Source organism: Gymnodraco acuticeps, unplaced genomic scaffold (assembly GCF_902827175.1).
Source record: "Gymnodraco acuticeps unplaced genomic scaffold, fGymAcu1.1, whole genome shotgun sequence".
Lineage (NCBI taxonomy): Eukaryota > Metazoa > Chordata > Actinopteri > Perciformes > Bathydraconidae > Gymnodraco > Gymnodraco acuticeps.
Genome location: NW_022991216.1, coordinates 5,208,727 through 5,228,934, shown reverse-complemented (window position 1 = coordinate 5,228,934; position 20,208 = coordinate 5,208,727). Strand labels below are relative to the sequence as shown.

At 41.0% G+C, this 20,208-nt stretch overlaps 1 protein-coding gene across 11 annotated transcripts in view; it reads left to right on the top strand.

Annotated features, from left to right (window-relative positions):
• LOC117561383 (membrane-associated phosphatidylinositol transfer protein 2-like) overlaps window positions 1–20,208 on the top strand; it is a 61,919-nt gene that overhangs the window by 35,051 nt on the left and 6,660 nt on the right. For 5 of the 11 annotated variants that reach the window (XM_034238704.1, XM_034238702.1, XM_034238703.1 and 2 more), the window contains 20 exons: window positions 6,593–6,916; window positions 7,773–7,868; window positions 8,459–8,563; window positions 8,726–8,790; window positions 9,687–9,777; window positions 10,697–10,850; window positions 10,949–11,138; window positions 11,953–12,072; window positions 12,323–12,537; window positions 13,025–13,200; window positions 13,934–14,104; window positions 14,183–14,314; window positions 14,939–15,094; window positions 15,192–15,434; window positions 16,261–16,409; window positions 17,130–17,246; window positions 18,867–18,983; window positions 19,067–19,215; window positions 19,304–19,453; window positions 19,989–20,181. In XM_034238704.1, coding sequence (XP_034094595.1) covers window positions 6,593–6,916; window positions 7,773–7,868; window positions 8,459–8,563; window positions 8,726–8,790; window positions 9,687–9,777; window positions 10,697–10,850; window positions 10,949–11,138; window positions 11,953–12,072; window positions 12,323–12,537; window positions 13,025–13,200; window positions 13,934–14,104; window positions 14,183–14,314; window positions 14,939–15,094; window positions 15,192–15,434; window positions 16,261–16,409; window positions 17,130–17,246; window positions 18,867–18,983; window positions 19,067–19,215; window positions 19,304–19,453; window positions 19,989–20,181 — 3,113 coding nt within the window. The remainder of the gene's footprint in view (window positions 1–6,592; window positions 6,917–7,772; window positions 7,869–8,458; window positions 8,564–8,725; window positions 8,791–9,686; window positions 9,778–10,696; window positions 10,851–10,948; window positions 11,139–11,952; window positions 12,073–12,322; window positions 12,538–13,024; window positions 13,201–13,933; window positions 14,105–14,182; window positions 14,315–14,938; window positions 15,095–15,191; window positions 15,435–16,260; window positions 16,410–17,129; window positions 17,247–18,866; window positions 18,984–19,066; window positions 19,216–19,303; window positions 19,454–19,988; window positions 20,182–20,208) is intronic. The other 6 variants (XM_034238709.1, XM_034238708.1, XM_034238707.1 and 3 more) reach the window with 6 other exon arrangements.

Below are 20,208 nucleotides of genomic sequence, written 5' to 3'. Positions count from 1 at the left end.
GCACGTGCTGGGGTGTACGGTTTAACCATGTCCTGGATGTAGGAAGGGCCAGATCCCTTCGCAGCATGGTACGCAAGTACCATTGTCTTGAAGTGGATTCTAGCAGTTACCGGAAGCCAGTGAAGGGAGCGGCGTGGTGTGGGAGAATTTAGGACGGTTGAAGACCAGACGAGCAGCTGCATTCTGGATGAGCTGCAGAGGTCGGATGGCACATGCAGGTAGACCAGCCAGGAGGGAGTTGCAGTAGTCTAGGCGTGAGATGACAAGAGTCTGGACTAGAACCTGCTTCGCTTTCTGGGTCAGCTGGGGACGTATCCTCCTGATGTTGTAAAGCGTGTATCTGCAGCAGCGGGTTGTAGCAGCGATGTTTGCAGTGAAGGATAGTTTGTTATCTAGGGTCACACCCAGATTCCTTGCGGTCTGAGTCGGGGAAACGACAGAGGTACCGATGTTGATTGTTAGGTCAAGAGTGGGACAATCTTTTCCCGGAAGGAAAAGCAGTTCAGTCTTGTCAAGGTTGAGTTTGAGGTGGTGAGCAGACATCCACTGAGAGATGTCAGCTAGACAAGCAGAGATGCGTGCGACGACCTGGGTCTCTGAGCGGGGAAAGGACAGAATTAAAAATTGGGTGTCGTCAGCGTAGCAGTGGTATGAAAAACCATGCGGGCTGATGACTGACCCGAGCGAGTTTGTGTACAAGGAGAAGAGGAGGGGACCAAGAACAGAGCCCTGAGGGACCCCTGTAGTTAATTGACAAGGGTCGGACTCTGACCCTCTCCAAGTAACCCTGTAGGTGCGGTCTTTGAGGTATGAGATGAGGGAAAGTGCAGAGCCTGAAACTCCAAGTTCTTGGAGAGTGCGAAGGAGGATCTGATGATTCACCATGTCGAATGCAGCAGACAGGTCCAAAAGGATGATGACAGAGGAGAGGGAGGCTGCTTTAGCCGTGTGCAGTTCCTCAGTGACAGCAAGGAGGGCAGTTTCTGTGGAGTGACCTGCCTTGAAACCAGACTGGTGCGGATCCAGAAGGTTGTTCTGATGGAGATAACAGGAGAGTTGTTTAAAGACAGCGCCTTCAAGTGTTTTAGACAGGAACGGGAGGAGAGAGACAGGCCTGTAGTTTATAACATCAGATGGGTTGAGAGTGGGTTTTTTTAGGAGAGGGTTTACTCTTGCCTCCTTGAGACTGTCTGGAAAGTGACCAGAAGTTAGAGAAGTGTTGATGAAATGGGTGAGAAACGGTAGAATATCAGGAGCGATAGTCTGAAGGAGGTTTGAAGGGATAGGGTCCAGAGGACAGGTGGTAGGACGGGCAGAGGTAATGAGGGTAAGAACCTCACTTGGAGAGAGAGGGGAAAGGAGGTTAGTGTGTGGGTGAAAGGAGGGTCTGGTGACCCAGCGGTGAGTAAAGGTGAGTCAGAAAAAGAAGAGCGAATATCATCAACCTTTTTTTCAAAATGGTTAACAAAGTCGCTTGACAGAAGGGAGGAGGGGGGAGGGGCTTTGGGGGGGTCCAAGAGGGTGGAGAAGATTCTCTCTCAAGCGCCTAGATGTCAAGAGAGGTGGTGAAGTGATAATTATTTATTGAGCAGTATACTCTTTCACATTGAATCATAACAAGTCATACTGAATGTAAATACAACTGACTCTAAAGTAAGTCCCAGTCTGTGACATTGGACATTTTGAAGACTCAAAGTCCCAAGCAGTAGGTAGAATATTAGCTAGTCTATGTAATGTGCACAGAAAATAAACAGTTAACTGAATACTGGGATGGAAATGGCCTATAAGCACTCAGTAAAACATAAACACACACAAAAAGCTTCTGAATGATAAGAAGTATAATTAAAACATAATGCACATTACCATTTTGAGAGAGAGTACCGAAGTTAAAGAACTCAGAAAATAATCTCTTATCGAACTGAGGCTCCAGTAAAACACACTGACTGCGCCTCTACATGGACATCATGGTGTTTACATGAGCACAGAGAGATCGGGTTATTCATGTTCCCTGTTTACATGATAAATACTAGTAACCTGGCATTTCGATGTATTTTCTCATCTAAACTATTCAGTATTTGTATCTCTCTATCATGACATAAAGACGAAACTCCTCTCCAGAAGTGAGACGCTTTTGCCGCCGCCATCACTGTTAACTGATTAACTGCTACCAGCTGAAGACTTACTTTCCTATTCTTTGAAAAAAATGTTGTTATGTCCATGTTGTCTGGGGGAGAAAACATATCAAACCAAGAGATCGTCAGCTTTGATTTTCGCTGTATTAACAATGTCCTGAACATTTGGTGTGTGTGCCTTACCTTCGCTACCGGCATCGCTTCATACAACAGATCTGAGCTGTCCAACTATGACAACACTCCTTGAACATGCGAGCGCTATGGGAGAATCTGCCTTGGTGCAAAGTAGCAGTGAAAACATGGTACGGAGTTTCATTGATTTGGGCATTCTCTCAATAAACAAGTGGAATGGATTTGATAGTGAAGCACTGACACAGCGCTCTACAAAGTGTGGCGAGTGGAGAGACCAATTCACGGACTTTCCACATGGTAAAAGCGGGGGGGGGGTCTAAACTAATCATTTGAAAAAGTGGGGGGGACTTGTCCCACCCTCATATAATGGCTGCGACGCCCATGGGCCTCGTGGTGTCCGTAGGCTTGGTGCCCTCACTGTCAGAGATATAGCTAAAATACTTCAACATTTCGCTTCTGGCGTCTTTTTTGTCAACAAGCCGAGGCGCAGCGGCAGTTGTACTCCCACTACATACATGGTGCTTACCTCAAGCGTCAGCCAAAGTGGCTGACTGGGCGGACTAGCCGCGCTACTGCTAACTAGCTAAACAAGAGGACACGACAAAAGCTGGAACTCAAGATGCTAATGATAGCTTGGTCCAACGCCGCGCTTTCAGAAAAGTACAGAGAGCGCAACAAGGGCAACTCCTGGGAGAGGGGGCGGAAACGCTGCCGTCACCAGAAAGTTCAAGCCAGGTAGCAGCAACCGACAGAATCAGGACAACTTAGCTGGGAGAGGGAGTGGAAACACTGCCGTCACCGACCAAGCCGACACCAACCTGTCCGTTGAAGTTTTCTGCGCAGCCGGCCATAGCTCCTGGAGGACGGTAACCCCGCGGCTCCGACTGGATCAGTCGCGAAGCTGCACGCAGCCAGCTGGATGCAGATAAATCCTTAAATCAAACGTTCCAACTGAACGCTGTAGGCTACAATATTGTAGCCACGATACTCTCGCGCAGCGAGGAGATGACAAGGAACAGATCCTCTGATGACACTGGCTGATATAGCCGGTGTCACGTGGGTCACAGGCAGAGTTGGGTGTAACCCGTTACAAAGTAACGCGTTACTGTAATAGTATTACTTATATTGGTAACGGGGTAGTGTAACCCGTTACTTTTATAATTCAGTAATCACACTACAGTTACTAACATTAACACGCGTTACTTCGTTACTTTTATAAAATAATCACACTCACTGACGGACAAGAGGGGTTTCCGCCGCAGGTTTATATACATGTAGGCCTATGTAATCTGCGCGATTTGCGAGACCACATCTCCACGTGCAGCAGTGCTGCATAAACATGGCTGAGTCTTTTCATCTGTAAACTCCCTCAACGGGGCCGCTCGCTCTCTTTTGTTGATCGCCCTCTCACGGGTGAACAGTTCAATGCCCCGCTTCATTGTAGGAATTCTGCCCTGTCTCTACCACTTTAGTTTGACCATCTCTGTTACTAAGTTATGGAATAATAAATAAGTAATTAGATACATTACCGTTATGCGCTCATAAAGAATGATAAGAATAATGCGTCTTGAACTGGTTTAATTAATTAGTGTATTTACGTTTCACAGACTGTTAGCTTGTTGTGTGGCTGGTAGCCTATTTTAGAGCATATAAAAAGAAAGACTTGTGTTATGTCTTCCTTAATGTAATAGTAATTGTGGGTGCAAGTGGAGTCTCGCAGAGGCAAAACTGTGGCGCGCTTACACTGTAGGTGCGCCGCAGTCTGCGTGATCTGCCTGTAGGGGCGGGCCGGCCCTGCGAGTAAAGTAACGAGTAAAGTAACTAGTAAAGTAACGAGTTACTTTATCTAGAGAGTAACGAAGTAGTGTAATATATTACTTTTTTTTAAAGTAATATGTAATACATTACTTTTTTTTAGTAACGACCCCATCTCTGGTCACAGGTGACTTTGTTGTTATTGGTACTCGTACGGCGCATGTGCGCGATGGACATATCCAGTGCTAAAGCACCGCCTCTGGCGGTCAGTAGGGACGAAATAGAACCTTAAATTATTAATAATGCTTAAAAATCAGAAAAGGGCTAGAGTTGTACATATTACGGTATGTCCACACTCTGGGCTAGAGCTTGTACTGGCATATGATTTGGTTGTCTGGCGCTTCCGTTGACTCTTGAAAAGTTGAACTTTTCTCAACTTTCGAAGCGAGTAACGGAGGCAAAGCAACGGAACCACCACGCAGTTCGGCAAAGCTTGACGTCACCCCATTCAAAGTGAATGGGAACTAGCGTCTCCGTTGAAGCACGCAACGGAACCGTGTGGACGTTACGTTAGTTTGTGCCATTAATTTGCACCCAAAATGTCTAACACAAAATACTAAATCCTTGAAAATGTGAGATTCAAAACTTTAAAAAGTAGCCTAATAGATAACCATGAAAAATCAGGAAAAAATAACAGTTGGGAATGAATCCTAAAGAGTCAGGAATGATGCTGATAAAGTCAGGATAACCCTGAACATGATTACCTTGAAAGTATTTGAATAATCCAAAAATATCTAAAGAATAATAACTAAAAGAAAAAAAAGACCGTCTTTCTTTAATGATTAACCACTGATTAATGAAACTGTCTATTATGTTGAGTGACTGAAGAAGAAAGGAACAAGGTGAGTGTGAGGGATAGTGAGCGGGCAGGTAAAACAAATAAATCCCTTATAGAAAGTGTTTGAGAGGCAGCAGCGCGGAGTCTGGCTCCCTGAGATAACACAGCAGACTGGATTAATTTCCTGCCGCCGTTTCTGTTTTGCCACTGTGATTTAAGACTGTTTACACTCGGGCAGCCGCAGCTCACTCCCTCACGCGCTCACTCCCAGGCTAATTACACAGCAGCTGCTCTATCTTCATGGCATTCTCACTCTGAGGCCTAATCAAAAGACCCTAAACCACAAGATCTGTTTGTTTTTTCTGTCCATGCTGCATCCACTTCCACTTTAACATGCATGCTTTTATAAAGGACTTTCCCTTTGTTGTTATGCTAATGCACCTGCAGCTTCTGATATTCACTGTATCTCATTTGCATTAAACCTGCTCTAACACAGCGTCTTTATTATAAATTATGCCGGAAGGGGGTTGTATAATCCTGGACCGTTCAAGCTTTATTAATCTGTCAGTGGTTTTTTTCACTGGATATTAATTTAATAGCTTTCTCTGTTTGCTAATTTTGGCTTTTATTACCAGGTTGGATGTTTTAATCATGATTTGCTCAGAGGGGTTGGGATTTAGTTTAGTTTATTTTATTTTTTTTCGAGCGTGTAAAACCAAAGAAAATACAAATGAAACAAAAGATGATACATACATGATACAGTACTATACAAATGAATGCAATAACAAAACGAAATATTTAATTAATAATTGAATAATCTGTAGTATCATTGTCTGATATCAATAAACAACAAAACTTTAGCTAATTACACGTCCGAATTTATAACCAGCTTATGCTTGTTTAGGTCCTCAAGAAAAAGACATTGTGCAAGATTACATTTTCATATTGACCGATCCATAAGTGTTCGAAACGGGAACAAAATAAATCAGATTGCTCCACTAGAGTTATGAATAATTTAACTTAATTTTGGAAAATACTTGATATCATATATTACACAGTATAATATTACAGCACTGTCAGAATTTCTAATAAAATAGTTGCAAAACTTAAATAATAGATGTTATTATTACTGAATACTGTATTTGAGTCTTAAAGTTTTTGCATGATGTATTTATTTAATCTATTTTTTCTTTCCTTGCAGTTTCTGGTTTGAGTTGTCTAATCTATTAAAGCAGTATCTCAGTTTTCTATCAAAGAAACCAGACTTATTGCAATAAATACAGACTGTCAGGCCACCTTTTGAATTCCTTAAGCATTATAATGCGCTATTTGCTAAATTGCTTTGCCTTTTTTAATATGATTTAATTTGTTAATGATTAAATAGCTCTTCCTCATATTTCAAACCAAACCTACACCTTTGTTTAAACAGTGACTCTGTGGCAGAATCAGAATATCTGTATTAGTCCCACAGAGGGGACATTTACATTGTAACAGCAGAAAAGAGCCAAAGACAGCTTAATGTTACCTAAGAAGCATGAATAAAAAATATTAAAGATAAACAAATTATAAAAATGACACAATTTACAAAATATACATCATACATACAATTCTAGAGTGAACCAAATAAAGTCTTTATTTTAAGGTTAATCCACTTAAATTGACCCAGAATATATATCCCAGAAACATGCTTCTTTCCTCTCTAAAATGCCAATAAATCCTCACTGCTGTCCTCCAGGCCTGCGTAAGGTGATGGTGCGCGCCCACAGACAGGCGTGGTGCTGGCAGGACGAGTGGTACGGCCTCACCATCGAGGACATCCGGCTGCTGGAGCTGGAGACGCAGCTGGCTTTAGCCAAGAAGATGGCCCAGTTCAGCCTGACTGAGGAGGGGGCGGCAGAGACGTCCGTCAGCCAGGACCAGGAGCAGGGGGCTCAGGCCGGGGGCTCGGCTGCAGAGGGAGAGGGGGGGAAGCTGGGAGACTCCCTGGAGACACGAGGGGAGCTCACCAAGCAGTGGTCCACCTCCTCCAGGTCCTCCAACAGGTCGTCCAAGAGAGGCGGTGAGGATTACTATTTACCTCATTTATTTATATCAATATTTTTTGGTGGCCCCTAGAATATTACTACTGGATACATTTTTTGTATATACGTTCACATGCATTTGGATTATCCATGTTGTACTTTTATTTCAGAAAAGTATCATTCTCTTTTTTTATCTATAAACACGACATTTATTGCGTGTATGTCCGTCCTGGGAGATAGACCCTTCCTCTGTTGCGCTCCCTGATTTTCCCGCTTAATTGTGGGGTCTCCTTGGTGGTTTTTTCTTGTACACTGGGGGGCTCTAAGGACAGATGATGTTGTATGCTGTTAACACTGTAAAGCCCCCTGAGACAAATTTGTAATTGCGATATACTGTAAGGCTATGTAAATGAAATTTGATTGATTGATCATTTATTTTATATTTATTTTAGCAAATATCTTGTTGTTTCTCTGAAGATAAAAGGCATTGTTCAGATGTTTTGAAGTGGAGTTGAGCTGTATGAGGTATTCTCCAAATGCAGTGTATTACCTGCAGTAGATAAATAGTTAGCACATCTCCAATCAATGGAGTCTATCTGTGCTTTTTAGAGAGCTGTGATAACAGAAACGGACTGTCTGACAGAAAAGGTAAAGCAGTGGAAATATTCCAAACATAGCGTACACTTAAACTGATATTGATTATTTTCTATGTGGCTACAATACATTTTCCTCCACCCCCGTCCACTGCACTATAATGCCCATACTTTTTCTCCAAACTGAGGACATGCCAACCACTGTTATTAATACACTGACTTTGGATAAGTGCATTATACAACCTTACTACTCCCAGCTTTAACATCACTACTTCCTATTTTGTTTAATATGTTTATACAGGGAGTCCGTCTCACCAGAACATTTCAGAGTGGAGGATGCAGAGCATCGCCCGAGACTCAGATGACAGCACAGACGACGAGTTCTTCGATGCTCACGGTAAAAAATCTTCTCTTTCTTCATGATAAATAATACAACACCGGCTTTATTTTGTATTTGAAACATGCACTATATGTGTTATGTGTTATGCAACATGACTATTTTGGTACTGCCTTTTGCCTTGTACTGGATTTACAACATGAACACATTGGATTAGATAATTCGCTTTTATCATATCTCTCTTTGGGATGATTAATATAATATATCAAGGTAATCTCAATGTTTCATTCTAAATCCTTTTGTTTGTTGAAGTTGTTATTTTTGCCATGAAGTTCAGATGATTTTCTTTTCTTAAATGAATGCATTTTATGTTCCGGACCTCTAAAAGAGGAACATTACGTTGTTATATTAGATTCAATAAATGTAACCTACAACAAATGGCCTTGCCCTTCAAAATGGCTGACAGAAAGATAATCAAGTAATTCTATCTATTAAGCTAATTTAAAAACACCAACAATAAAGGAATAAATATGGCTTTACACCTTTAAATCGTGGGATTAACATTTATTTGGGTCTGTGTTATTAGATATTATTGCTCTGACGTGCAGAGATAGATTATTTATATCAGAGGCCCTCTGTGTATTTTGCAGAGGACTTTTCTGACAACGAGGAGATGTTTGCCAAAGAGATCACCAAGTGGAGCTCCAACGATCTGATGGACAAGATAGGAACAAACGAGATGGATGAAGCACAAGGTGCTAAACTAATTTAAATAAAAACAAAGACTCATATTATTTTTTAACAGTTTTGGTCACATGAGATCCTGCAGTGAGCTATTGTCCATTACAGTTAGGTTTATTGTGATATTTGTGTATAATATACACTTATTTTTCCTGAATGAATTTGTGTTTTTACAGAAACTATGTATCAGGAGTCGGGTGGGGAGTATGCTGTGATGAGTAATGAGGAGAGGCAGATGGAGGTACACTTCCTTCACTCTTTTTTTATTTCATTCAAGTCATCCTAACACACTAACATCTTCAATTAAATAGCGTTTAGCTTTCATCCCTCCTCCTGAAATAGCTTCCAGTCATCCTGCCAGTGTAGTAAAACTAGGACCCCCTCTCCACCTCAGCCATCAGACTGTACAGTAGAAACATGGCCCTAACACTTTCACGATGCTATAAATGCTGTGTGTTCTTGCTCTTTGTATTCAGCACCGTGCCTCAAAAAGAAAAAGACATAAATTCAACAGAAAAATAAATGTAAGTGTCAGTCCTGTAGCCAGTAGAGCATTGAAGAAAGTCGAAATAGACATTAGATGTTTTAGGAGTAGAAGCACTTTAAGGACGCCTGACAGCATTCATATTGATTACATTTAGTGTAGAATATAGTACTCACTATTTCTTGGCTACATTAAGTTACTGGTAGTGACCAAGAAGTCACATGACCCCTGTCAATTGTCTAATTGTTGCTTTTAAATTTTGTTTTTTTGTAACATTCAAGGCAATCATCTCACCACAAGGTCCATTAATTGCTATTGAGATTTCAATCTTATCAAACAATCTTCAGCAGCTCAACTGATGCTTAGTATCTAGTGGATAATACCGTCTGTATACAAAGCACGCTTCAGACTTCAGATTGATTGATTTGGTCTGAGAAACAGTCTAAAACACAAACAAATTCAGTTTACAATCATTTTAATTGATTAAATGTAGTTTTCAATAGATGTATTTATTAATCAACTAACTCGTTTAGCATTAGTATTGTCCCTGCATGTTGCTCTTCTATCCTTTTTCCGTTTTTGCTGTTATCTGCCTGCTCCTTTCTCCCTATTAATCCTGTTTCCTGCCTCCTTTCCTCTCCTCTTACCTGCAGGACTGTTCATCTCAGCAGTGTCTCCAGACGTCCAAAACTCACGTCCTCGTTCTGGTCCTGCATGGAGGAAACATTTTGGACACCGGCTCTGGTACACCTGCAATCAAACCCGCCAACATTTTAATGAATCTCGCACTAGCTTAAATCAATTTGAACTTCTAACCCTAAAAAGTTAATATAGTGGCTTCAATCAATATTTTTTGTAAGGTTGAAAACCCTCGAAAAATGATGGCAACAATCTCTAGGTCTCGTTTTAGCGTCTCTCAGCTTATTGCTTTGGTTTTGGGGCCTCAAATTCACTGCTTAGATCACTCTCACAGTGCTATGGTGTCATTTCTGGCAGCAATTTTCAGAGGAAAAAAACTCTAAAACATGACACCAACTGCAAAATGCAGAAAAGTACACAATAGGTAAAGAGAAAAATATAGCACTAAGGAGTGAGTAAAGATACAAAAAGAAGAGCCAAAATCAGAGGAACATTTAATCCTCAGGTGAACACAACAATAACAACTCCAAATAATTCCAATGTTGCTCATTGTTTTAATCACAAATGTTATCAGTATCAACAAGAAGAGCCCATGGAGAACACAGACCTCCCACAAGGCCAAATGCTCTATTTGTCAGTATTTACCAAAGGGATAACAGTTTGTTTGGGACGGGATCATTCTTGGCCCTTGCTAACACCATTTTCCTTTCCATTTTCATTCAAATCAGGCTAGAAGTTGTTTTGTAATCTAGCTAAATACCGATAAACAAACTGAAATCATAACCTCATTGGCAGAAGTAATACTTATTGATCCATTCAGGAGGAAATCACCTCATTACAGCCTTAAACTGGTGCAGTAGTTTACAAGTTCTCTCAAAATTTAATCTGAGGATGTCCAAACAAAAGACAGGATATAAAGAAGACAATTCTGCTGCAAAAATAATTCAAACTTCTGAAACAAAGTGTAAAAGGGAAATGTTCTTGCAGCTTTTTGACCAATGCAACATGTTCTTCTTGTCTGCAGGTGAGCAGAGCGGCAAGCAGGCGGATATAAACACGCTGGGCGGGGCCTTTGAGACGGTGATGAGGGTCCACTACCCCGCAGTGCTGGGACGCATCGCCATCCGGATGGTCCCCTGTCCTGCTGTATGTGTGGACGCATTCGCACTCGTCTCCAAGTGAGAGCCCTCTTGAGTGTTTAATTAATCTGCTGTTATACAACCTGCTGAGTGAATGTTAAACACAGACGGATAACAACGCGTCCTCCTCTCCGCAGCCTCAGCCCCTACAGCTACGACGAAGGCTGCCTGTCCAGCAGTCAGGACCACATCCCTCTGGCCGCGCTGCCCCTCTTAGCCACCGCCGCACCGCAGTACCAAGAAGCCGTGGCCACCGTCATCTTACGAGCCAATCAGGTGTACAACGACTTCCTCAAGTCTGTGGAGGGATCTTCTTTCAACGGCCAGGTGAGTGTGTAACCAGGCAGGGCTGACACAATATCATACTTTCACCATATGATTATTGTGGCCAAAATGTCTTTGAGGTCCAAATCATTTACAACAGCCATATCATTGGGATATTTGTAGTACATTAAAAAAAAAAAAAAATAGATAATGCTTTCAGTCAAATCCATATTTAACTTAATTGTGCTTATTAGTTCACTTTTTGACCAATTACATGGAATTAAGAGGACATTTGTGGAGAGAACAAAAAAAGCAAGAACATAGACAAATGGAAACTATTTAAGAGGCGCTGGAGTATTCGCACAATATTATCAAAGTAAATAAATAATGTTATCAGTCAAATTAATCTTTGACTTATTCTGGGTGTATTGTGCACATTCTGAAAATGAATTGCCCTCAAATGATGAGTGCAGAGAAAGACAAAGCGACAACAGAAAGAAACAGAAATGATTTAAGAGGCACTGGATTATTTAAAGAATATATATAAAATAATGCTATCAGTGAAATTCATTGTTTTTTGTTTTTAAGTTAATTATACTCAAATTGTGAGTGGTGAGTCAGCACATTTTTGGAGGAAGACAAAAACTAAACTGAAAGAAATGGAAATGATTTAATAGGTGATGCATTATCTACACCATATTTCATCATATTTTTTATTTTCTTAACATGATATAAACTTTTGATGTTCTTCATTTCAGGGTTGATAATTCAATTGTCCGATACATTGTGACACCCCTACTTGGAAGGTTCATATTTTTCCTCAGTGGTTTGGTGATTAATGTGCATTCTTGTTTTTGTGCTTTGTTTTGTATTACAGGTGTGTGTTATTGGTGATTGTGTTGGAGGCATCCTGGGGTTTGACGCTCTGTGCAGCAGCTCGGTGATGGTGTCAGAAAGCCAGAACAGCAGCAGGCGGGGCAGCGCCATCAGTGTACAGGTAACATCTAACTACTCTCTCACATATACGGGGCTAGCATGCACACTTTAGCATCTTAATGAGGCTTTCAGTACTAAAATATAACACCAGCGTTCTAAAAACCAGCAAACCAATCAATAGTTGTAATATTTCAGTTTGGGCTAATCAGCGTCGCACCCCTAATGCCATGCTACTAGTCTGGCTGAACATTTAGAAATGTTTTAATCCCGTTCAGTTTGACGATGTTCTCCTTGTCCTCTCTGTCTCTCAGGACACAGACCTCCTCTCTCCGGGTATCATCATCAACAGCGGCTCTCCTTCCTCCTCGCCGACCCTCGAAGGAAGCCGCCATCTCAGCCGCAGCAACATCGACATCCCCCGCTGCTCGGGGCCCGACGACCCCAAGAGACAACTTCCACGCAAACGCAGCGACTCGTCCACCTACGAGCTGGACACCATCAAACACCACCAGGCCTTCCTGTCCAGGTGAGACACAGAAATAGGCTTAAGTAAATGTCGCCGAATGTTTACAGAGTGTAGTAATTTGTTAGTATTAATCAACAAAAACTAAATCCATTTTTGTTGACCTTTATTTATTTGTATCTATTCAATGCATTTAGAGGGTTCAGCTGTTGTTATATTTTCCTCTGCCTGTATTTGCCCATTGCTTAGTCATTCTTTTAAATGTGAACACAAGAAGTAGCCAACCGAAAGAAAACATTAAGCCGTATTGACATCAGCAGCTCTCAATATTGTTACATTAGTTTACCTTTTTTGGATAGATATATGAAGATCGTTGTATGAAACTTAGCATTAAAACAATCACTTTTTCCTTTCATATCTATTTTCTTTCGTATTTAGTTTTTAGTTGTACACCCCCTCTTTTTATCAATGAAAATAATTCATCTTCAATTTTAATTTGCCATTAAAGTTTCATTAACGACATTACCTGTGATTGTATGAATGTTTCCAGTCTCCACTCCAGCGTGCTCCTCGGGGAGCCCGGGTCTCGGCGCTCCAGCAGCAGCACCATGCTGGAAGGAGGCAGTTTGGGGAAGTTTGACTTTGAGGTGACCGACTTCTTCATGTTCGGCTCTCCTCTGGGGCTGGTGCTCGCTCTGAGGAAGACGGTGGTGCCCTCTTTAGATGGTGAGGAAGGTTTTGCTTATTTTGATATTGCGCATAGCTTACTGTAATTTTAAATAGTTAAAAGTCCATTCTGAAAGTTGTTTTGTTTTGCTAGATAGCTTCTGCTGTATTTTCCCTTGTGGGATTCTCGTCTCCAGTAGCTGTAGAGCCGGTGTCGGGATAGCCTGTTTTTTTTCCTCTTTTTATTATTTTAACTGTCTAACAGATTTGATTAATTAAGGTTTATTTTGGTCTATAATAAACCACACCATGACGATCAATTAATCACATCAAAACAATACTGTAGAAAGCAAAACAACTGAAATTATGTTTTTTTTAAGACTCAAAATGTGTGGGCTGAAATTACGAGCTTTTCTTACAATAAATAGTTTGTTTGGCATAAAAAGTCACAGACAAGTCATAATATTTAACCGTTCATACATTAGAGAGTGGTTTACAATCATCATATCTAACAATCAAGAAAAAAGCAAGTGACTTTATTTTAACCAGTATGAATGTCAAAGTAAATGTAATTTAAATCCAAACTCTACAGCAGCCTGAACGTTTGGGTGCTGCTGAGCAGTGGTTTTATTTCTCACCTGTCTGCAGTGGTGTAGAACTGCACAAAGGTTTGGTTACAGACATGAAACTTTCACCCAGAGATGAATACAACTGGGTTATTTGGCTTTTGAAATCTTAGCTTCCGGTATCATGATGCAGTTTTTTTAAATCTCTTGACCTCTCTCCCCCCCAGTGTCGGCTCTGCGTCCAGCCTGTCAGCAGGTGTACAACCTGTTTCACCCCGCCGACCCCTCGGCCTCGCGCCTCGAGCCTCTCCTGGACAAACGGTTCCACCTGCTGCCTCCCTTCAGTGTCCCTCGATACCAGCGCTTCCCTCTGGGCGATGGACACTCAGCTCTATTGGGTGAGTCAAACATACATACTTTTACTATACTAAATGTAGATAGTCTTTTAATCTTCTTCCGTTTTACTTGCTCCCTAGTTGAGACGATGCAGAGTAACCCTCAGCTTCTGATGGAGTCTGTTGGTGCAGTTTCTCACCGCCACCAGGACTTCACCGTCAATGAGACGTCCATCCCAGTGCCCGTCCTAAACTGGCAGCTCCACACAGACAGTATGTTTCCATTTAGCAAACATTTATGTGGCTCTCTTCATCTTTTTATCCCTCATGTTACTTATTCTAGGGATAAAAAGGGAAAATCTAGATTATAACAACCTAAGTCTTAATTTTATAGTTGTAACAACGATTTGATAACCCAAAGTACTTCTGTGCAAACACAATGTTCTTGTGAATTTACGAGATTATTATTACTCACTTTAGATTTTGATCTCCATATAAACTTCTTTACAAACTGTCCAACTTTTTGACCGCTGGTGTTTCGTCAAACATCGTTGTAGCGTCATGTTCCCAGATCACAACAATTATTTGCTGACACGCAGCTCTGTTCTCGTAAAAGTTTTGCTTCATTACATTAGGAAGTTGGCTGCTCGTCAGCGATGGACTCGTGTTTAGCTTTATGATAAAGATAATGATTAATATGCGGAAATTGTGTTTTTTTGGACTCTGTTCTTGTACAGGGGAGATGTTTGTTTGCAAACTGATCCCGCAGTGTTATCATAGCCAACAGAAAGTATGCCAAAGCTACAGAAATAAAATAAAATCATAATTACCTTGATTTCACTGGAATTCTTTCTGCAGTAGAGAATATGACTTAAACCCTTTCTTCTGTCGCTGCAGCTGACTCTCTTCAGTCACATATTTTCGTCGACGGCCCCCTCCCCACGTCCCCGGGTGTCCCTCACCTGCGCTGCACCCGCAGGTCCAGCAGTGCCAGCATCGCCAGCCAGGTGTCGGGCCTAGCCGACTCGTACACCGCCTCCAACATCGCCACCAGTAAGTCGCGCTCTCACCTCCAGTGTGTGACCCAAGTTTTGGCCTACGAGCTGACAGTTTACATGTTCTCGTTTCCTCCTTCCTAACGCCCGCTCAGCCCACAAAACTGAAAAAAAGCCCAGCCTGTTGTCCCAGCTGGTGCTCCCCTACAATAAGTTTGCCTCTCGAAGAGCATCCATGCGGTCTCAAAGGAAAAGCCGTCAGATGCTCCCAAAACCCAACGGTGTGGAGTCTGAGCAGAGCTCGGAGGTTAGCTTTGACTTCAACGATGTCGCGTCTGACATCGCAGACATCAGCTCGGCCCCCCCGTCCCCCGGGTTGCTGAAGAACATTGGGAAAGGTACCCTGGGAGCTGTAGTGAAAGGACAAGAAGGAAGGATGCTAGACTCCATCCTTGTTCCCTGTGCACTTTCCCTTCTCCTCTGAAATCTTCCTCTCTGGGATAGTCCTTCTCAGTACTCCTGATTCCAAAAACAAATCCTGCAATCTCCTCTTACGCTCAGGTTTATGAGAACCACCTCCGTGTTTTTCTTTTGCAAGACCACCAGAAATTAACTGACCAGGTTCTCACAAAGTCTGAGCTGTTTTTTCCCTGCAAGTGTGCATTTCCGAACCTTTTCACAACCCTTCACTCGGCATTTTGATGAACTGTTTGGACTTTAGTTTTGGTTCCCTAAAGGAATACTTCACCCACAAAATTGAGATTTGTATATCAATTACTTACCTTGAATTTGTGAGGAAAACATGCCTGCACTTTTCTTGCATGCCTCCATTTTGTTGAAAACTGAGAAAAGTCTTGATGAATTGAAGTAAAAGGGGGCCACAATGAACAACAGCAAAACTATATAAAAAATATTTGTTTTAAACCCCCACACAACTTGTGCAGTATAATCCAAGCCTTTTTTATCCAGTCAACTCTCACACACAAAACACATGCACTTTTCCTAAAACCTTGCTATTCAATACACTCCCATATAAAGTAATTGATATACAATGATCAACTTTCCCTTTTAACACTGTTTTAACTTTTTCCAGTTTATGATAACCCTAAAGAACTTACCTCTGAATGAATGTAGGCTGTAGATCTGCGTTGGAAAAAACCCTAAGAGATGAGAAACTGGAGGCACAGATTACTAACCTCCCTCTGTTATTCTTTCCTGCTCTAGTTGCTTCTCGCTGGTGGGGCAGTAAGAGGATGGACTATGCTCTGTACTGCCCTGACGCTCTGACTGCGTTCCCCACGGTCGCTCTGCCTCATCTCTTCCACGCCTCCTACTGGGAGTCCACAGACGTCGTCTCCTTCTTACTCAGACAGGTTTGTTCCCTCTCTCTGTTAATCAGAATTTATGTCATTTTATCTGTAAATGTAGTTAAAGTCAAAGGTCAACAACAATCAACAACTTTTGCATGGTTTGAAATGAAATTGAATAAAGATATTAATTGTTTCCAGAGGAGGAAACTGGTGTTTGGTGTAAAAGCATCAGCAGGTTGACACTTTTGCTTTATAGTGAAATCTTTTGATAAATATTCAATGCGATGACATTTGGTTAAAATCCTCTTGTTCCCCTACGTGAAGCGTAATCATTTTGATATCCTGAACCTTTTTTCTACTTATTGTTATGGTTTCTTAATAGATTTTAAGTGTCACAGTTCTCCCATCCTTGTCTTCAAACTGAAAATTAAGCTGATGCTAAAATCTAGAGCGGAGTGAAAAGGACAAAACCATAAATCTTCTTAAGTGAAATGAAGCAAAGTGTACTTGATACTACATCAATTTTAAAGATGATATATTTATTCATTGCAGTGATGAACCAGAATATTCAGATGAAGTTGCTAAGCAAGCAGAAAAAAGTGCCTGCTTAAGCACCAAAATATTTCAAAAACTTAAACAAAATAAATGGCTTCTTTATGGCTTCTTCTTTATGAAGATCAGGATGACTGTAAATCTAAATATTGACTACAGGTTATGAAACAAGGTTATACTTAAAATGTTCTTTGATGGCTTTTTATAACAAAAATGTATCATCTCCCCCAGGTGATGAGACATGAGAACTCCAGTATTTTGGAGCTGGATGGTAAAGAAGTGTCTGAATTCACTCCATCCAAACCTCGGGAGAAGTGGCTCCGCAAGAGGACTCATGTTAAAATTCGGGTAAGATCTCTCTTCCTCTTTAAGTGCATTTCCTAGAAAAACATTTGACATGTGATTGTAATATTGTATTTTATAACTTATTCTGGTTTAGACAGACTCCACCTTAAACACACTTTACCGTTACATTTTTATCAATTATTTGATTTATTAAGAGACAAGCTGCTGCATCAGCTTAATACAATGCAAACAGGATATTCATGTGAATGCTGAATTGCAATATTGACATACGTATAGTAGGACTTTACTTGATTATTAGCATAGTACAGCCCCATTTAACAAGAGTTAAGGTGAGAAACCTTAATTGCTGATCTTAATTAACCCTTTTATCACAAAAATATGACATCTTTAGTTACAGTAGGCAAGGCAAGGCAAGTTTATTTATATAGCACCTTTCAACACAAGGCAATTCAAAGTGCTTTACAAAAAACGAAAGACATTAAGAAAATGGCATTTAAAATCAGTCATTAAAAAGAAAAGATAATAAAATAAACATTAAAAGAAAAAATACATGGATAAAAGTTACAGTGCAGTTTAAGATGTGAATAGTTCAATTAAAAGCAGCGGCAAAAAGAAAAGTCTTCAGCCTGGATTTAAAAGTAGTCAGAGTTATAGCGGACCTGCAGGTTTCTGGGAGTTTGTTCCAGATATTTGGAGCATAATAACTGAACGCTGCTTTACCATGTTTAGTTCTGACTCTGGGGACAGAAAGCTGACCAGTCCCTGAAGACCTGAGAGTTCTGGATGGTTCATAATTTAGCAGTAGGTCAGAAATGTATTTTGGGCCTAAACCATTCAAAGCTTTATAAACCAGCAGCAGTATTTTTGAAATCTATTCTTTGACACACAGGAAGCCAGTGTAAAGACTTCAGAACAGGAGTGATGTGATCCACTTTCTTAGTGTTAGTGAGGACTCGAGCAGCAGCGTTCTGAATCAGCTGCAGTTTTCTAATAGATTTGTTAGTGAGACCTGTGAGGCTATGGCCAAATCCTGCTGTGACATTAGTCTTTTAATCCTAGATATATTCTTTAGGTGATAGTAGGCTGATTTAGTAACTGTTTTAATGTGACTGTTGAAACTCAGGTCAGAGTCCATGACTACACCTAGATTTCTGGCTTTATCTGTTGTTTTGAATATCGCAGACTGAAGCTCAGCGCTAACTTGTATACGTTCTGCCTTGGCTCCAAAAACCATTACCTCAGTTTTATCTTTGTTTAATTGGAGAAAGTTCTGACACATCCAGTCATTGATTTGTTCAATGCACTTACTCAGTGTTTGAATTGGAGCATAGTCTCCTGGTGAAATTGTTACGTAAATGTGTGTGTCATCCGCATAGCTATGGTAACTTATTTTGTTGTTTTTCATTATCTGAGCCAGTGGTAGCATGTAGATGTTAAAGAGAAGAGGCCCCAAGATGGAGCCTTGAGGTACCCCACATGTCATATTTGTCAACTCAGATGTGTATTTACCTATAGAAACAAAGTTGTTTCTGTCCTTTAAGTAGGATTCAAACCAATTTAGAACTGTTTTCGAAAGTCCCACCCAGTTTTCTAGTCAGTAAACACCAAATAAAATGAGTTGGACAGTATTTCTGATTCCTGCTTTGTGCTCTTCTATGTCAGAACGTGACAGCAAACCACCGAGTGAACGACGCCGTGTTCGTGGAGGACGGAGCCCAGATGGTGATGGGACGTTTTATGTACGGCCCCCTGGACATGGTCACCCTCACTGGAGAGAAGGTACTGATGAAAGACAAACAAACTCTCAGTGTTATTAAGGGTCACACACAGTGTTGTAAATATATTTGTGTTGTTTCCTGCAGATTGACATCCACATCATGACCCAGCCTCCCTCTGGAGAGTGGGTGTACTTCAACACGGAGCTCACCAACAGCAGCGGACGCGTCTCTTATGTGATCCCTGAGGGCAAGAAGCTGGGTATCGGGGTTTATCCTGTCAAGATGGTCGTAAGGTGTGCTGAGTCATTGGTATTTCAATTGAAAACAAAATTCCTTGTACATCTCCTCCCTTTTAAAATATCTTCCATCTTTCTCTCTCAGGGGAGACCACACAGTTGCAGACAGCTATATTTCTGTGGTGCCACGAGGAACAGAGTTTGTTGTTTTCAGTATTGACGGCTCATTCGCTGCCAGCGTGTCTATAATGGGTAGCGATCCAAAAGTCCGAGCTGGAGCTGTGGATGTGGTGAGGTAAGGATCATCATAACCGTTTATTTTATAGTAATATATACACAAAGGTTATCAGGGTGGATTTATTATACATCAACTGTAAAAAGCTGTAGCCCACTCAAACTAAGCTACTTAGTTATGTTTGTTTTTGTTTCGGAGTAAATACAGAGGCACATATTACTTAAATATTGCACTATATGGCAATATATTTGACAATACATATAGTTTAGTTTTTATATCAGTTTCTTGCCAAATATCTGGCAGATGCCACATGAAATAAAAAGAAACTGCCGTTTTACAAAAAATCTTTAAAAAAAAAAAGTAGAAGACAATAAAATAAATGTAATGTTTTTAAATGTATTTAAATTAATTTGTATTCAAATAAATAAAATGTATTATTATTATTATTATTATTAATAATAATTTAAATAAAGTAAGTCCATAATGGAGCATTTGGCTGCTAATGCCAGATATATAGGTACTGGCCTTACAGGTGATCCCGAACTCTTTTCCTGAATTAATGCTGTGCTCCTTTAAATGTATTTGTTTTTTGCAGATACTGGCAGGACTTGGGCTACTTGATAGTATATGTAACGGGTCGTCCGGACATGCAGAAGCAGCGCGTGGTGGCCTGGCTCTCTCAGCATAACTTCCCTCACGGCATCGTCTCCTTCTGCGACGGGCTGGTGCACGACCCGCTCCGGCACAAGGCCAACTTCCTAAAATGTCTCATCAGCGAGGTAAGGCAGGTCCCTTTGACTTTAGGGAATGTGTTC